Raw genomic sequence first — 14,936 nt, 5'->3', positions numbered from 1 at the left:
TGAAATGGGATAAGCATCTATACACACACACATAAGCAAATTGGGGTTCCGTTGGTGTCGGAAGTGACATGTGTCTACACAATTAAAGGAACCTCCAACATTGGATGTTGGATCTTAAGCTTATCATTCTAATCACGCTATATATTGATTAAAATATACAACCTGCCGACTCCATTTAAAATATTTAATATGTATTTTTTATAAGTGGTACAATTATGAATTGTTTGCACAGGTTTGTTTAGAAACTTAATGGGAAATTTCGAATCAATCCTAAACCAAATCTATTTGAAAGAATAAAATCTAAGTCAAGCAATGTCACCACTAAAATTTACTTATTCGGTTCGTTTTAGGAGTATTATTCAGACTTCACATATATTTCTCTCTTATTGTCTCAAAAGAAATGAAGTCAAATAATCAAAACTATTCTTTTTTTTTTTTTGTTTATACATATATACATTTGTAGCCAACAAAATTGTAGTCTTGATTAATCGGTTTAGAGTAAAAAAGTTACAGATATGAAAATCCAAATTATATACATACACATCTAATTTCAAATTATATATACATACAAAATCCAAATTATATAAGACTGTATGAAATTTTCGGTAACTTTTTTTTTTTTGCTAGAAGATGAATTATTTATATTAAACTAAAGGTATGTTTGAAAATAATAAGCACAAAAATGCCTCATCAGCGTCTCAAAGTAAAATCCATATTACAATGTAAGTAACTACTAATTAGGGTTTAGAGTCTGGATCTCTGTAGTTTTTTTTTTTGTCAAACGATTTGTGTAGTTCAAGACTGTATTTTATACCTATGTGGTGGTATAATTATTTTACGTCAACTGCAAACGAAAATTGGAAAGGAAGCAGTGTGATATTTGTGTTTATAACATTTTCAGCATTTGCATTAAATTTTTTTTTTCTTTTTGAACTAAAGATCATATGTTAACTTGTAAGATGAAATTTCTAATTACATATTTTTAAAAATTTGACTATAAATCAAATTGAAGCGTGTACGCGTACATGCACATATAAACACATGTATGCACTACTTGTAATGGAAATATACGTACGACTGGAAGTATATCTATATGTACATATGGTGATAAAATAAAATAAAAAATGCACAATTGAAGTATAAAAAGTACATTTAAAGAAGAACGTACGCATGGGCCATAAATAGACTAAGCAACAAGAAAGTGATAATGTTTCAACATGTTTCCTCCATCAATTAAGCAATGCACCATTTATTAACACAGCACACAATAACGAATGATAAAACTATAGAAACCTTGTAGACTTGAGATTTTGTTAAACTATACGATTAACAAGCTAAGGAACAAGAAAATGATTTTATTTGATCACTATATGGCGTATTGTTATTATTCCACAATATATCAATACTTGATCCACTCTATACTAATTTGTTTTTGTTTTCGGATGACGATGGTAGGATCGAGAATTTTCTGGATAAGTAATCTATTTGAGTTTTTTTTTTTCTTTTCTTTTTGAATATTTCTACAACATCACTTGGATTATGAATTTTTAAAGAACATAATTAACCTAGCTAATAAATAAAACTCAAATTGCATCACGAACACTATGTTTCGTGTTTTTTTTCCCAATAAAATACACCACTAGTATATAACCTTAATCATATATATATCTCTTTGTTATGCCGTATCTCCGGTGAGACCTATAGATGAAGATCCAGCGACTTAATGCTTCTCTTTGAGCCAGAACGAGAAGTCAGATCTCTCTGGAACTGAATCATGTTCGGTCGTACACCGTACATCTTACCCATCTCACCGCTTTGTTCATTAAGATCTTGACACGTGTTCTTATTACCGAAGCTAATCTGCGATGACATCGGCGTCGACCAGTCCTCGTTGTACACACCCATCTGATTATTATTCACATGCATGGAGGAGAACGCACAATACGATGGCGTTTGGTATTGTCCCTGAAACGCCGTCGTTATTGGTTGTTGGTGGCTGGTGAGGTAATATCCGATGCTGGCTCGTCGAGCTTGGAGCTGAAGCCTCTTCTTCTTCAACCGCTCCTTCTTGTGAGCGTTTTGGTGACCTCCCAAGGCTTGAGAATTTGCGAACTCTTTGCCACAGTATTGACATTCGAGTCTTTTCACCACTGTCAACGACGTCGTCGTCGTGTTTGTGGACGAGCTCACGCTTTCCGCCGTCGTGATTTCCGGCGAACGATTGCCGCTGATGAGTTCGAAGCCGAACAGCTTTATCGTCTTGTCGGAGGACGAGCCTGAGGAACTTTCGCCTGTTCGAGACATTGTCGGAGATATAGACATATATGTTGTCTATGTATATGTGTTTGTCGATGGGGTTTAATTAGCTTAAGGAGATGTGTAAATGATCTTCTTTATATAGCAAATAGAGAGAGGCGAAGGACGTTTAGTTTAATAATTTGTATTTAATGATGCATTGCATCTGTAATATAATATATATATTGTATGTTGAAGGAGTTTTATATTGTTGGGATGGGGCTTTTTATATTAGTCATGAACAGCATCGAGTTCTAATATTTTAGGGTTTATAATAAAATTCTTTCTTTGAATCTAAGGTGTGACGAGAAATGATCTTGGAAAATAAACCTTGATAGGTACAATAAGTATTACACTAACACGGAAGAGGTTTATACATATGTGGATACCACGCGCATACATATAGGAACGGTATATAATAAAGACTGGGATAGAAAATTCTTTATACTAAAAATATATATAAAGACTTAACTTGTCAACTTGTTTTTATCTTTGTCTTATGCATTATATATAACATTTGCTTAATTGTGATAAACTTTACTTTTAAATATTGTGGGAAAATACTTTCTGTTTAGTGCGTGAATAAAATAGTTAGATTAAGTTGAGATACGATACATTTAAAAAGTATATATGAAAAGGCATGCAGCGATCACACCACTTGTGACAAATAATACCAAAAGTTATATTCTAAGCTACAAGAGAAGATTAAGATGTTAATATCTTATTATTGATTATATACTATCAAAAGTCAAAGAAAGATAGGAAATAAAATAAAACTAACCAATTTAGCCCCCAAAATATTATTATAATCAACATGGAAGCTGAAGAATAATACTCTGATCCCTAAAATACTATAAAAAATTCACTCTATTTAAATGACGCATATCCATCATAATTTTTTACGAAATGTTCACTCAAGAGCAATGCAACTAAATATAAAACGAATCGTCGTCGGTTCGGTATTCTCTAAAACGAAAAAAAGAAACAAAAATAGTCTATAAATTTACTGGATATTCTTATAGTGATGTATTCTCTTGTGATACTACTATTCATTAATGTTTTACAGTTTTCCCATCAATTAAAGTTGCTCGCAAAGAGATCTGATGATGGAGCATGAATTGAAGCTTTTTTGTAATTTATCTCAATGTCTTCCACCTAAACCAAATCTTATTTGTCTAATTACGTACTGTGAGAAAAGAAAGAAAAAGCCTATCTTGACCATGTTTAATGAATGCATATTAATACTTAAATTAAAATAGGGAGAATGGTTAGTTGCCAAATGAAGGAATACAAGAAGTGGGCAATGATGCAAGCATCTATACTATTTAACAAATAAAAACTATATTCATAAGTCTAATCTTCAAAACAAGATCTTGGGCAAATCTTCATAAAGCATGAGAAGACAATATTTTATACAGAAAGAAATTTGGTATTAAAAAAAGGTATAGATTTCTATTTTCAGGTGAATCAAGTCATGAGATAATCTTATTTTAATAAAAATAAGTATAATGAAAATGGCATTTGGTTTGGACAGTTGTTCCATTAAGACCCCACTGCTCTGTAACTTAAAAGATAGATCAAGACAATTAATTAAATAATATTAGTTAATCCCTTATTAGGTGTTATAATTGTATTACTTCATACAACCTAAGATCTCTGATTGGTGGACTTTCTTGGCACCAAATTGGTGTCTCATGCAATCAAACGCTCTTTCCTCTCCCTCAGGTCCTTTGTTTTTAAACTATATTATAGCAATCGAGGAAAGAATAATTCCAAATAAGTATGCTGTCAACAATAATCTTATATTTATCCAATAGCATGTGGAATAATTTAGCTCATTATGGTTTTTTTTCGAAAGTTTCTTTGTGGTGGCTACTCGGTGGGTGGGTTGGTTTCTATATTATTTGATATAGTAAACTTAATTATATATTAATATCTATATATAAATATATAAATTATGTCCACCTCACCTTCTATTGTTATATTATATATTGGTATCCATCAAACAACTTAACATTACAATTCAAAACCCATTTCTGAAAAATTAGTTAGTCTAGGGTACCCGTTAAACCTGATCTATTCGACCATGCTTAAGGTTTAACTCTAGTCTTGACCACTTTTTTTTGTTGTTAAAAGGTTGGATGTAGTATTCCATTGGGTAGTAATTGTCTCTTTAAAATTAAGGAAACTTATAAGGGTTGTACGAGTATCACAACTAATCTAAAGATGTACTAACTAATTCTATATAACAGAAACTAAAACATTTCCTATCTCGATAAAAATGTAAGTGTTGACAGTGTATACAACATTCTATGCTTAGCATGCATTCGCGTTCAAGAACAAAGACAGAACTTTTTTACAAAAATATGATTGTAAGTATGATATTAGAAAGAGTTGAGAAACGCTTAACGTAAAAAGGTGTACTAAATTTGATAAAAATTTACGTATTAGTAGTAATTTGAGTTATTTATCTACTACTATTTAATATGTTCACTTGGCACACGCAAACTTGTTAGTTTGCAGATAAATTAAATAATTATTCCCTGTTTTCAGTTTGAGAAGAAAATAAAAACGAGAACTAGCACATGCATGTTTATTGTAAGAAATGAATCAATATATATTAAGTTGAATTAGTTAACATTTTTAATTAGGTCGAAGATAATTAAGCATATCAAAAGGTGGTCCCCCGGAGTTTGCCTCTCCGATTAATCAAATCCTATTGCTTCTCTTCTAGACGACTCCGAGAGCACTTGAACCTTAATTATATCGTATTCGATATATTTATTGAAAAAGAAAAGAACGTAACACCACCAAGAATGTCAAGACCAGGATTTTAAAACTATACTGTTTTATATAGCTAATGGATCAATAAATGAGAAAATAAACAATGATTATAGATGTAAATGGAGAAGTCAGGATTTCTGAACTTCAAGGTATTAATTTTACTTAATTTGAATAATTAGTTGCTACTTAAAAACTATCCCAAAGCCAAAAGGTTACTACTTAAAAAGTTAAAACTATTCCAACCACAACCAGCATGCATTAAAAATTAACATTATTCGTAAGTATATATACTAGTTTAGATAAATAGAGAATTGGCTGGGGATTATATTTCAAAAGTGAAATGTGAAATCGATAGTTGCGATTGAAATTGATAAGGCTTTTTGGTTTGGTTTAATTGTCCGACGGTCCGACCCTAATGAAATATGCATCAGATACAGACACCACTGGGTCTGGGCCTTCGCTGAAAGCTTCAGTTTCACACCTGAATATAAAAAATCTTCACTAGCTACTTCGATTGCCAACCCCAACCTCTTCAGGTTATATTTAGATTCTTTATCATATTTTAATCTTTATATATATATGACTGAAGAGTATTTGCCTCCATGGGCTTATACAAATCATACAACAACTAACTAGTGAGAAATAAAGATAGAGAAGCCTAAAATCTAAATGGTGTTGTAAGGCCCATAAACTTCAAGGAAATTCTTACATTATTATAATATTGTTTGGAAAGTGTTTTTGATCTCTGTCTAAACTGTCTTGTGCTCTTCTAGTTGTCTCGAAGTTTTGTAATTATATGCTTTATACCTGCTAGAGCCCAAAATTTTCTTAGAATATGACAAACGTTATATTTTTTTTTACTTCACCAAAGATGAAAATGTCTTCATCAAATAGTTATGTTTAAAATTTTGATTGCAAAAGAAAAATAGCATAATTTGGAAGCAAAAGAAAGAAAAGAAAAAAAAAGCTCACCTAGGTATTGATATAGAGACTATATCAAAGATAAAGAGGTCTAAATATCAATAGGAGACGGAACCGAAACAACATAAAAGCGAAGAATACCAAGGAAGGAGAAAGACTTATGGTTCTTTTCTTTGTTAAAGTGTCATTCATAAGAGATCCAACAACAATGCATTGTGGCTTTTTGTATTTAGATAGAAGCTTGTGATTGTGAAACAAAAGTTAGGATATCTGATATGCTCAAATTTACCCTGAGCTACTCTCTCAAATTAAAAATCACTGTAATACTTAGAGGTCGAATTCCACAAGGACTCAAGTCTACACAATAAATTATAGAGTTTTATAATTATGCTAAACAAATTGATTTAAATAAAGAAAAGCAATGTAAAATATTAAATAAAGCTGTTGTAAATTCAGAAGATCAAAAAGCTAGGCCTAGGGAATTTCTCAGGAAATTATGAATTTTTTTTTTTTTGTCAAACGGAAATTATGAATTATTAAATCAATCAATTAATTAGGATTCAAGCAATTAAGAACAGATCTAGAACTCTAAACACTTTTGTAAATTAAATCAGTTCTCACTGCAAATAATATCTAAATTTAAAACCAGAAAATCCAAATCTCTTTGTAAAATTCTAGGTAATAAATCAGCTTTAAAACAAGTTTAGATTGTTCACAAAATTATTAAAGCAAATCTCTTTGCAAGAAATAATTTTGCTCATCAAAAGGTTTTATCAGAAAAATCAATTATATTCTCATATCAATTTATTTTCCTAAGGTATTAATTCTAGATGGCCAATCAAGGATTAATATGAAGAACAAACTAAGATGAAGATCTAGATAGATAATGAATCCTAAATAACAGATCTAATAATTCATAAAATCCCTGTGAAAAACCCTAAACCTAACAAGCAAACTACTCAGACGTATTCAATGAAGAACAAAACATCTTTCTGAATAATAAGCAATTGAAATTAAAAGAGTAAGAAAGGAGTTTAAGAATTCTTCTCTCAAAGCAGTTCAGATCTCTCTCTCCAATAACTCTCAAAAATCTCTCAGGGTTCCAGAAAAAATAAAACTTGATAGAATAAAACTTAAGGGTTTGGAAAACCTAAAAACTATATATATATTCTAAAATACGTCAGGGACTAGTCTTGCAAATATGGAAAACTTCGGGGCAGATTTGTAAAACTTCCAAATTTGGCTTCTCTCGTAGGCAAACAAGGGTGTCGATCGATGCTAAGGCAGTGTCGATCGACACCATCTCCTCTGATCGATTCCAAGTTGATTTCTTCCGGATTATTGCTCCAAACTGATCCAAATTGCTCCACTTTGCTCCATCCATGCTAAAAACCTGTAAAGACTCAAAACCAATCTAGAAACAAATGAAAAGACACTAAAAGACTCTTTATATCATGGTTAAAAACCACAAAAACCATGATATATCAATTTCACATTGAAAATTAGAAAAACATAAAGCAATATATATGTTGAGTAGCTTTCTGCATCAAAATCAAGTTTTCGATTTATATTCTTTCGTAGTTGACATTAACCAAACTCTTTAGTGATAAAAAAATTTGTGATATAATCTACTACTCATACGAGTCATACCATTTGATATTTAGTTGTAATTTTCATGATTTCTTTTTATTTCTTTTGAAAATGAACTATTTTCAAAATTTTAATCAAGAATATTGATATAGATGTATTAAGAAAGAAACATAAACCAATCCATCCACTACTAATCAATGTTAAAATTGATATCCCGTATGAATTCGGTGAAAATTTGGAGATGTAGCAATATAAAAGATATAGTTTTACATGATTTTGAATAGTATAATTAGGTCAACAAATCAGTTACTATATTGCTAGAAATATATTATTCTTATGAACGAGGGTTTTAGGAAGACTGAGAAAATACTTACAATAATAATGATTAGAATAAAAAGATGCTCCAAAACTCAATCGAGTACTAAAATAAAATTCATTAAAAGGAAAATGTCAATGTCTTTATTTTTTTTAATTGATGTTCAAAGTTCATAGGGAAAAATAAAAAGAAAAGATATACATTGATTTTTTATGTGCGACACGTCGATCACAACTATTTATGGATTTATTTGTTCAACTCTCGATTTCTAGTTGACATCATGAAGATTTGATCCATCATTCGTTGGCCCATATCGTTTGAAAAATCAATTCACAAATCAAATCTTAAATGTCGCATAAATTGTTTGATAAAAATGGGCATATCCTACCATTTGTAAGTTTAAAAAAAAAAACACGCGTCATTGAGCATTTTTTCTTTCTTCTTTGGTTAGATGTTGGAGTGAAAATTTTGGTTTTTGTTTGAAATAATGTAGTATATTTTTTAACAAACGAGTTTGACACAAAAAAAACGAAATCAACAAAAGAAGAAAAATCTCTTTTAACTAAACATTATATAATCTCGTGAAACAATGCATTGACCAATTTAACAAAACTAATAAACACTTTTTTTATGATATACAACTATTTAAGTAAAAACATAAATAAATAGATTGGGTGGGGAAAGACAAAGCAAAAGCAATCTGGAAGATTTGATACGCTGTGTGCTGTGGTGTCTAAAAGAGTGAAACAGCAAATTATGTTTGGAAGAAAAAAAATAAAGGAAAAGTCCAAATGACCCCACCACCACTTAAATAATTATAAATTGTTCTTAACAAAATATTAGTGGACCCTCTCTTTTAGATTTCATGGGTCCCGCGGATCTAAATTTTAATGTGGACGTCAATGCAATTCTTTATTATTATTATTATTATTTTTTACGAATTTGAAAACGATATAAATAAATTACAGTTTTGGAATTAAATTGTTTGGATAACATAGATTTGTTGTAGTATAAGTCAGATGTATATTGATTTTCTCGTCAACTGTAGTTATTTGAATCAGTACATTTTGTATAATACAAAATGGTAAAGTAGAAGAAACTGAGTACTCATAACATAGATCAGTATAAAAAAGACCAAACCCAATCCCAAACCGAGCAGCCCGCATCTACTATGAATTGAAATGGTGATTCCATTTTTTCAAGTTTTTTTCACTAACACTCATTTGACCAAAATATATATAGTATCTCCACCATCTTCTTCTATTTGTATACATATACTTTCTTTGAAAATAATTTCGATTCCTTTGTACGGATATATCTCCTCTCTATTATTTATTCGCTTTTAGGAATATATATATTTTTTTTCTTCTCTCTCGATGATATTCGCAAAATAGGCCCCCACCGGATTTTCAGAAATCTCAATTTTTTTAATTAATACTATTTTTGTTTTTTTTGTTTTCAAATATTAAAAACAAAAGTTCATTTTTTTTTTCAACCCTAAAAGCACGGCAGAAAAGAAAACTAATTAATAAAACATACATCTTTTCACATAAATAGGAAACCAAAGATTTTGTTGGATTTTCCTCGCTGTATACTTGAAAATTGAAAAAAAAAAAAAAAAAAAAGACAAATGAAAAAAACAGATTGAAAGGAAAAAAAAAAAAAGACAACACAGAAATATAAAAAACTGTCTAAAGAGAAGACACAAGAGGAAACAAAAGAAACAGATGTGAGCTCTTCTTCTTCTTCTCTCTCTCTCTTTTATTGTCATCGTCTCCTTACAGTTACAACTACTAGTACAATAGTATAAACTCGTCGTCTATGGGCAGAGACGGTGGCGTTTCTTGTTTACGGAGAGCAGAGATGAATATGATGAGCGTTGGAGGAATCGAATCTACACCAGCACCAGCACCAGCACCAGCACCAGCACCAGCACCAGCACCGTTGGATTTAGACGAAGTTCATGTCTTAGCCGTTGATGACAGTCTCGTTGATCGTATTGTCATCGAGAGATTGCTTCGTATCACCTCTTGCAAAGGTTCCTCTTCTCTCTTTCTTCCTTCATCTTTTATAATTATCCTCGCCGGAAAAGAAAAAAAAAAAATTAAAACTCGGATGGTTTGGTTTGGTTAACAGTAACGGCAGTAGATAGTGGATGGCGTGCTTTGGAATTTCTAGGGTTAGATAATGACAAAGCTTCTGCTCAACTCGATGTAAGTTTTTCTAACTAATAGAGAGATTGAGGACGAATACGACGAATTCGTGACTTATTTTTGAATTTTTTTATGGAAATGAAAACAGAGATTGAAGGTTGATTTGATCATAACTGATTACTGTATGCCTGGTATGACTGGTTACGAGCTTCTCAAGAAGATCAAGGTCTCTCTTTCTTCCCCCCCTCCCCCGCCCATTTTTTTTTTTAATTCTGAACAATGTGTAATTTTTTTATTCCGGTGATATGAAACAGGAATCGTCTAATTTTAGAGAAGTTCCGGTTGTAATCATGTCGTCCGAGAACGTATTGACAAGGATCGATCGGTGAGAGAGACAGAGACTCTTGTCGATACTTTTTTTAAGGAAACTGTTACATTTGATAAATAATTAATGGGATATGATGATGAATGAACAGATGCCTTGAGGAAGGTGCTCAAGATTTCTTACTGAAACCGGTGAAGCTCGCCGACGTCAAACGCCTCAGAAGTCACTTAGCTACTAAAGACGTTAAACTCTCCAACGGTAACAAACGGAAGCTTCCTGAAGATTCTGATTCCGTTATTATTACTCCGCCGTCGCCGTCGTTGACTATTTCGACTGAATCGTCTCCGCCGTTGACTATCTCGCCTGACTCGTCGGATTCTTCTTCTTCTTCTTCTCCGCCGTTATCTCCGGTGGAGATGTTTTCGTCCTCGCCAATTGATAACGATGAAGATGATGATGTGTTGACGTCGTCGCCGGAGGAATCGCCGATACGAAGGCAGAAGATGAGGAGTCCCGGATTAGATTAGACTGGGGCGGGGGGGGGGGGGGGGGCAAAAAAAAACTTTCTTTTATTTTTGTTTTTCTGGGACGCCGTGTAATATTTATCTCCGTTAACTTGTTTTACCTTTGACGGTTGTTTTTAATTGCACGTTGACTTAACGCCGTCAAATTTATAGATGTCCTTTTTTTTTACAAAATCTCGCTCCACGTGGGCCTTTTTCCTTTTCCTTAAAGCTTTCTTCGAATTTTCTTATTTCTCTATTCCTTTCATTTTATTTTCTCTCCACTTAAGTTTTTTCTTTTATAACTTTTTGTATTGTACTTAAGGCAAAATATCTCATGTGTTTAGGTCTGGTAATGTGAACTAACTAAGTCATGAACCTGCATAGACAAGTAATGTAAATAAAATTATAGAGACCTTTAGGATCCCTATTCGTTAAAACTTGCATACATATTTTTTAACTGAAGATTTACTTAAAACTGAATTAGGATAAAATCGCTGCATATGACACAGTTATTTGAGTTTTGTAAAACGCCATTCTCTATTTATTATCAATACGTTAGCTAGATCTGATTTTTTTTTTTATTAATCAAAGAGCTAAGGTTTTTTTTTTTTCTTCTTTTCCAAATACAACAACTAGTAATTACCATTTGAATCCAGTATCGCAATTTAAGAGTTACATAGTTGAGACATAAGAGCTTGATCAGTTTACTTTACCACCCAAAATATTCCTATTATAGTCACGATGTATTGATGATATCTCTATTTGTATGAGCCGATGCTCTGGCCTCTAATGCAACTTTCAATATACAGATTTAACCCTTAAGAACACTTTAATATACTACAAAGAAGTAGATCGATGCATCATTATGCATGTGTAGATGTGTAGAGAGTAAGCAAGAAAGTAAATTAAAAAAACAACAAAGGTGGGAGAAAAAGAATAAATGGCAAAGCTGGAAATGGGCGACTCTTGTTCCCTTCATTTGGGGCATATTTCTCCATAAATAGTCTCTATAGATCCGTTGTCCCTGGCACCCATTCTGGGTGTTCTTTTTTATAGTCCATAGGATGTGTTTTTTTTCTACCCGACTAGGAGATCTTCATATGGATACGGTTTTAAAAGGTTAATAATCCGTTATAACTCAGAAAGGTTAAGCTTGAGTTAGCTTTTAATTAGCCTAAGTTAAAGAGGAATATTTTGTATACAACGAGAGAATACAAATATTATATACATTAACTTTTGTATATTGCTTAAAGTGTGTGTTACGGATCTATCTATATCGGATTGGTGCTAGAGGTAAGAGGCGGTTGGCCGCAAACTGAGTTATCATCGAGAAGACGGATGTAACAATCTAATGACATGGTCCAATTGATATTCTCATTCATTTGATATTTAGTTTAGCTTGTAATCCAAATTTTAAACTTGGGTGTTCTTTTTCTTTAAACTCAACCGATGAACAAAACTGTTTCCACACATGATTTTTTTTTTCACTTATTAAATCACTATGAGATAACAAAAGATAAAGAATAAAGAATCAGATTAGTGATACTACTAATAGTCGTGTACTGTTAATGACAGAGCCAACCACATTGGAAGGATGAATTCAAATTATAAAATTTTGTAGATGCAATGTATATAGAAACAAAATCATTAATTATTGTCGACAACAAAATCATCCCCAAACGATACTCCTCACGTTTGGCGTATTTTTAAAATTTTGCAATAAATTTAAACAAAAAAAAATTTCCTTGGTTTGCGTTTTGTCCCTTCATGTGGGGGGAATAAATCTCCTTACCATATCTTTTTATTTTACTCCCTCCATTTCAAAATATAAGATGTTTTGGAGTAATTTTTTATTTCATAATATAAGATGCTTTCAAATTTCAATGCAACTTTTAGATTAGTTTAATATTTTATATTATACAGTATTGTTTCTGATTGGTTGAACTTATTAAAAATAAAGACTTTTTAATATGCGTGTTTTGCTTAAAACATCCTATATTTTGAAACGGATGGAATATTTTTCTTTTGTCATCTTTGGTTACTGTAGTGTCCCGATCGCTGTTGCATGTGTCTTTCCACGTTTTTTGCTTTACTCTTGACATGTTGTAGATTACTTTTGTCCACGGCCATACTACTACTTTGCTATTTTTCTGAAGAAAATATATAATTTTTTTTTTTTTTGAATCTTATTTCCATTATCTTCGAAGTGGAAACAACATCAAGTAAAAATTAGTTTCTTGTTGTCGGTATTCGAATTAGTGATCTTGAATTGTTTCTTTTTTTTGTTACGGGGACCAACTAGTTAGTACATTACTTGAGTTTATCTACCCTCTAGTTAATATTTTTTTGTTCAATGTTCGAAGACCGTTACAGTGTAATTTTGTGTTTCGTCCTTTTGATTAACATGTATTGAAAAATCACATTTTATTGATCAACCCAATCCTTGTAAAATTATTATGGGTCAAACACATAATTTTAATAGACATGTTGTCAAGATACTATACACTGTTATATAATCAAGATTGTTAGATAACTCTTTTACATGCACCATCGATCACTATATTAACATCAATATATTAGCAACAAAAACCTTGTGTTTCGTCCTATCTAAACATGGCTAACTAGTTCCACCGGTTCTGAGAATACTGTTTAGTGCTACCGATCGGATCTTCAAAAATTTACGTTTTTTCTTTAAAGTGATCGTATTGTATGATAAAGGCCATTGCATGAAGGGAAGTTTTATTTTTTCTTTGCTTAACGGCTAATAAAATCTTACTAATGACTTTTGCTTAAATTAAAATTCTGCAGCACTACAATGAAACTTATTTTCTTGGTTTACACAATGAACGTTGTAACACAAAGAAAGAGTATGCATATATATATCCAAACTTTGAATATAAAGGATAAACATATATACTATAGAAAGTTGTAAAGCAAGCAGAAGATATAAAAAATTACTTATTAAAACATCATTTACTCTCAAGTTCATTATTTACAAACTCTAACTCAACTTTCACTTCTCCCTCACTATGCTTTTTAACTTACTATTAACGTTCACATTTCTGATGGTTGGGGTAAAATCTGACCCGGACTCGCTCCAAGACTACTGCGTTTCTCCTCCTCCTTCACCTCACCAACAAATCTTTCTCAACGGTGTACTTTGCAAAGATCCGACACAAGCCACCGTCTCCGACTTTAAAACCTCCGCATTATCCAGACGCGGAAACACTCAGGTCAAACCGTTTATGATCAACGTCACTGTCACCACGACCGCCAACCTTCCAGGTCTCAACACGATGGGCCTCACAATGGCCCGGCTCGACTTCGGGGCCTCCGGCATCGTTCCACCGCACATGCACCCACGTGCCTCAGAAGTGACGGTCTGCCTCGACGGTGTGCTTCTCGTAGGGTTCGTGGATACGTCGGGTCGGGTCTTTACCCAGGAGCTTCATCCGGGTGAGACATTCGTGTTTCCCAAAGGGCTGGTCCATTTTCTCTATAACATTGATACGGTGAGTTCAGCTTTGGCAGTATCTGGGCTGAGTAGTCAGAACCCTGGGACTCAGATTGTGTCTTTGTCGTCTTTTATTTCAAAGTCTCCGATTCCAGAAGAGGTTTTGAAGAGTGCTTTACGATATTAACGGCCATGATGTTTGCTAGGATCCGCAAAAGTCATGAAGGCTAAAATATGTGAACAACCTATAACTATATGAACGTATATATGACTAACTTAAAATTATACAAATTTCGCTAAAAATGAATATAAACTCAATTCCAAATTGAGGTTTTCCTGCCATTCTTTAGCTATCTTGTTAACTGTATGAAATGTTTTTGGAATGTGAAAGATTTATTGATTAAACTCATAACGAGAAGCATATTTTATTATTTATCATTGTGCTGCGACTGCGAGGATAACACGAGTAAACGACCAAAGCATGTCTATAATTAGTCTACCTTTCTAGTTTCTACTTTCTAGTATGCAATCTCTAAGTAATGATCCTATATATGCATGCATATGTGTGTACATTTCCACAATATATATACTT

At 32.3% G+C, this 14,936-nt stretch overlaps 3 protein-coding genes across 4 annotated transcripts; 2 read left to right on the top strand and 1 right to left on the bottom strand.

The window, feature by feature from the left end:
• Positions 1-1,464: 1,464 nt before the first annotated feature.
• On the bottom strand, positions 1,465-2,444 carry LOC104755263 (zinc finger protein 5). The gene is given in 2 exon segments (XM_010477609.3): positions 1,465-1,699; positions 1,702-2,444. Coding segments are annotated over 2 exon segments (645 nt in total). The 5' UTR covers positions 2,323-2,444; the 3' UTR covers positions 1,465-1,675.
• Positions 2,445-9,174: 6,730 nt separating this feature from the next.
• On the top strand, positions 9,175-11,082 carry LOC109124710 (two-component response regulator ARR4). 2 transcript variants are annotated; one of them, XM_010477608.3, is made up of 6 exons: positions 9,175-9,635; positions 9,736-9,944; positions 10,043-10,119; positions 10,208-10,285; positions 10,374-10,444; positions 10,536-11,082. In XM_010477608.3, the coding sequence occupies exons 2-6, from the start codon at positions 9,770-9,772 to the stop codon at positions 10,909-10,911; spliced, it is 777 nt and encodes a 258-aa protein (XP_010475910.1). In that variant the 5' UTR covers positions 9,175-9,635; positions 9,736-9,769; the 3' UTR covers positions 10,912-11,082. The 2 variants fall into 2 exon arrangements, with proteins under 2 accessions (XP_010475910.1, XP_010475909.1); XM_010477607.3 differs by having other exon boundaries at positions 9,462-9,944.
• Positions 11,083-13,816: 2,734 nt separating this feature from the next.
• Positions 13,817-14,756, top strand: LOC104755260 (germin-like protein subfamily 1 member 1). The gene is given in 3 exon segments (XM_010477606.2): positions 13,817-14,519; positions 14,521-14,544; positions 14,546-14,756. Coding segments are annotated over 3 exon segments (654 nt in total). The 5' UTR covers positions 13,817-13,919; the 3' UTR covers positions 14,576-14,756.
• Positions 14,757-14,936: the final 180 nt, after the last annotated feature.

This window comes from Camelina sativa, chromosome 17, assembly GCF_030686135.1.
Source record: "Camelina sativa cultivar CO46 ecotype springtype chromosome 17, ASM3068613v1".
NCBI classification, from domain to species: Eukaryota; Viridiplantae; Streptophyta; class Magnoliopsida; order Brassicales; family Brassicaceae; genus Camelina; species Camelina sativa.
The sequence above is the reverse complement of the archived record's forward strand: the minus strand, read 5'-3'. Positions and strand labels throughout refer to the sequence as shown.

What these genes read in the sequence shown, in the direction of transcription:
- LOC109124710 (XM_010477607.3), top strand. Translation starts at nt 9,728, where the DNA reads ATGGGCAGAGACGGTGGCGTTTCTTGTTTACGGAGAGCAGAGATGAAT. An exon ending in AAGCTTCTGCTCAACTCGAT is followed by an intron (nt 10,120 to 10,207) that starts GTAAGTTTTTCT and finishes AAATGAAAACAG; the next exon opens with AGATTGAAGGTTGATTTGAT. An exon ending in AGCTTCTCAAGAAGATCAAG is followed by an intron (nt 10,286 to 10,373) that starts GTCTCTCTTTCT and finishes GATATGAAACAG; the next exon opens with GAATCGTCTAATTTTAGAGA.